This window comes from Entamoeba dispar, genomic scaffold (genome assembly GCF_000209125.1).
Source record: "Entamoeba dispar SAW760 scf_1105229459241 genomic scaffold, whole genome shotgun sequence".
NCBI lineage: Eukaryota > Evosea > Mastigamoebida > Endamoebidae > Entamoeba > Entamoeba dispar.
In genome coordinates, this window is record NW_001853594.1 from 1 (window position 1) to 3915 (window position 3915).

Genomic DNA, 3915 nt, shown 5'->3' on the forward strand with positions numbered 1-3915 from the left:
GTATTATTATCTCTAAAATAAATTTAAATGAGATAATTTTGATGAAATAAAAGAAATCATAAAGAAAATAAATAGATTAGAATATCTAATCAATGGAATGGTACAGAATAAAATACATCATGAGATTAAATGAACAAGATGCAGATGAAATTAAAATTAAATCACAAGAAAGAATAAAGTATCTAAAATATATGATGATAATGATTAAAGAAAGAATTAAATTTAATAAGAATGAAAATGTCAGAATCAATACAAATAAAATCATGTTTGATTCTAATAACAAAATTAAAATAAAGAAGAAACACAAAATGAAATATATCCAAATAACGATATTATTTTAGAATATTTGAAATCATTATATGAAACACATGTGATATTAAATAAAGAACATTTGAAAATAAATCAAATCACATTGTGAAATGAAAGATATAGAAATTATGATAGTGTCATCATCACAATGGATGATTTAATTTAAGCCTGATGAAAATAAGTAATTTGAAAGCACCAGGCATTGACACTATATATGGGTATTATTGGAAGAGAATGTCATTATCAAGAGATTCCATTCTTAATATCTTCAATGAATTGTTAAACTTCAATGAAAACATCACTCTAGACATGGTAAGTGGAAGAACTATATTAATCCACAAAGGAGGTGATATGAACGATGTCACTAATTATCGTCATATCAGTTGTACAAATGTAATTATGAAAGTATTTACCTCCATATTGAAAGAGAAGATTCATAATAGAATTAACATGAATAATGAATCATTAAAAATTAATAAAAATCAGTTATGATGTAAACTGCAATCTCTTGATGATAAAGAAGGATTAATTAACAGTTATATGTTAAAGCAGCAAAAAGAAGAGAAATACCCAAAATATGTAGAGTCATATTATGACATTAAGAAAGCATATGACTCAGTAAATCATGAATGGGTAATAGAATCACTTAAATATTTTAATGTAGAGGGTGTCATCATAGACATTGTAGAAAGTATGATGAACAGATGGAAGATATTCATATGATATAAATATAATGAATATCTAGGATGTATTAAATTGATGAATTTTACAATGTGATTCATTATCAATTCTATCTTCATCATCCAAATGAATGTAATTTCTCAAATCATAGAAGAGAAGTTCCCAAAAGCAAACAATAGATTATATATTGATGAATTGAGAATAATGACACAAAGTAATGAAGAAATGGGAATAATCCATAATGAAATTAAAGAAATAATAAGTGGAATAGGGATGGAAATGAATGAAAATAAATCAGGAATGGTATTAAAGAACATCAATAAAATAACAGATTGAATGCAAAACATCCCATTAATTGAAGGAGAGGAATTGTATAAATATTTAGGAATATGGCAGTCCGATGAAATTAATGATACCTTCAATTGTAAAATCATCAAAGAAAAGATGATGAAGAAAATGGAAGAGATAAATACTGATGAATGTAGTAATAGAAGATATATTACAAGAATTAATACTGAAGTAATACCCATCTTCAGATATTCAGCATCAGTAGTAAATTGGAATGTAACTGACCTAGATAGAATGGATTTGGAGATAAGAAAATATTTAAGAAAGGCAAAATACATTAGTTGTAACTCCAAAGACCGTCTATATGTTAATATAAATGAAATAGGTGAAGGATTAATAAGCCTAAGGGACGAATATGTTAATGAAATAAATAGAATAGTAATGTACTATTGTACAAGAGTGAAATAGGAAATAACATAATAGATAGATGGTATTCAAAGAAATGAATATGGAATAGAATTAAAAAAGCACAAGTCATAAAATCACAGAGATTCAAATAGAAGAAATAATAAATGAAGTGAAAATAAAAAAGAAAAAGAAGTAGTATTAAAAATAAAGAAATTAATAACCAACCAATACATCAAAAAATTGAAATCAAACAAGTTGACATTTTAGAAGATGGTTCGAGTCAAAATTTGTAGATAAAATACTACAATAAATGCATGGAAGTCCATCAATATAAAGAAAAATGCATTTCTCCAATTAACTAAAATACAAGATGGAGTAATATTTTGTGGGTACAGGAAAGATAAAATATTAAAAAATGAAAGGTTGAAGTACTGCACACTTTGTAAAGACAAGATAGCCACAGTAGAACACATTCTACTATCTTGCATTGGTCATAAGAAATCACAAATTGAGAAACATGACCATATTGGCATAATCATATGAGTTAATAAGAAAATACACAGGAAATAAACAATACAAGAAATCCCCATATGAAACAGTGTTCCAATACAATGACATCATTATGATATTGAACAAACAAATAATGCCAAAAAAGTGAATGACAATATCATAAAAGACCAGATATATATGTACTAGATAAAAAGAATAAAACTGGTCCAATATTTGATATGACTATTGTGGCAGATCATAATATTAATGGAGCCTATTGGAAGAAAAGAAATATGTATAAAGAATTGAAAAATAGGCTAATGAAAATAGAGAAATTAAAGGATGTCAAAGTAATTCCAGTAGTAATTTGGATTAATGGGCTAGTAAATGCGGAAAGCATTAAAATAATTAAAGAATTAAAAATCGAAATTGACATCATTAAAGAAATCAAAAACCTTGTAATTAAAAACATGATGGACGTCATGGAACATTGTGGAGATCACAACCAAACATATGTAGTTGAACTACAAGACGAAGACTCAGGGATGGGATTAGTCTCCGCTGAGGCAGGAACAATAGACACAAGTTCTATTAATACTTAATTAACTACTTTATTATTATTATTATTTATTATTAGAATATATTTTCTATTATTTTTAACTCTTTTTTTTCTTGATACAAAATGATAAATCTTATCTAAAGACTATTTCATTTATATTTTGTATCTTTTGTAATATTATGATTAATACATCATCATTAAATAAATATTATGATACATCCCTTTTTTTATTTATTATTTAATTTCTCTTCTAATATTTTAACAATTCTTCTTATATTTTCAATCAATATTTAATGTTCACTTGTGTCTTATTTAAATATAAATTTAATGTCATTCCACAATTCATTTATTTAGTTATTTTTTGGTTTATTTTTCAATTTGTTGAGTTATTTAGCAGTAAGAAATAAGAGAAGAGTGTTGATAATGATGTAAATTGTTAAACGAGAAATGAATAATTCAAGAAATCATTAAATGATTGAGAGAGGAGTGTTGAATGAAAAGTAAAGAAGAAAGAATGTGTGGAAACAAGAAAACATAAGAAAGAATAAGAGAAAAGAAGAAAAGATAAAAATTTAAGGGTTTTGAGAAAATTACAAAGAATTTATAAAATGAAAGAAAAAAAAAAAAAGAAAATGAAAGAGTTTTTAAAAGAATAATAAAATAAAGAAATGAGAGAAAGAATGAAAAATGAAGAGAAAAAAGGAAATGAACTAAAAAAATAAGAGATAAAAAATCTATGAGTAGAGTGTGTTATTTCTATGATCAAAATGTAGGAGAATTTGATTATGGATTTGGACATCCAATGAAACCATTAAGAAATAAATTAGTACATCATTTAATTATGGAATATGGAATATATAAACGATTAAATATTTATGTTTGGATTTTTAATAAAAGAAATAAAAGAAATAAAAAATAATAAAATAGAAACCATGGAGAGCAACAAATGAACAAATGGAAATGTTTCATTCTAAAGAATATATTGATTTTTTACAAAGAGTTACACCAGAAATGGCATTACAACCTCATTTTAAAAAATCATTAGAAGAATTTAATTTTACAGATGATTGTCCAGTTTTTGAAGGATTATATCCATTTGTTCAAACAGTTGTAGGAAGTTCATTAGGATGTGCTATGAAAAAATTATGAAGAGCAGCAGATATTTGTGTAAATTGGTCACG

At 25.1% G+C, this 3915-nt stretch overlaps 1 protein-coding gene across 1 annotated transcript, besides 8 other annotated features; it reads left to right on the plus strand.

Annotated features, from left to right (window-relative positions):
• Positions 1–2788: a repeat region.
• Positions 2789–2835: a sequence feature (AT_rich).
• Positions 2836–2956: 121 nt separating this feature from the next.
• Positions 2957–2979: a sequence feature (AT_rich).
• Positions 2980–3042: 63 nt separating this feature from the next.
• Positions 3043–3063: a sequence feature (AT_rich).
• Positions 3064–3074: 11 nt separating this feature from the next.
• Positions 3075–3127: a microsatellite.
• A 102-nt stretch (positions 3128–3229) lies between these two features.
• Positions 3230–3304: a microsatellite.
• Positions 3263–3463: a microsatellite.
• Positions 3464–3470: 7 nt separating this feature from the next.
• EDI_169190 (histone deacetylase 1, 2, 3, putative) lies at positions 3471–3883 on the plus strand (the record flags this gene model as incomplete). The annotated part of the gene is made up of 2 exons (XM_001735533.1): positions 3471–3611; positions 3662–3883. The coding sequence occupies 2 exons, from the start codon at positions 3471–3473 to the stop codon at positions 3881–3883; spliced, it is 363 nt and encodes a 120-aa protein (XP_001735585.1).
• Positions 3618–3660: a sequence feature (AT_rich).
• Positions 3884–3915: the final 32 nt, after the last annotated feature.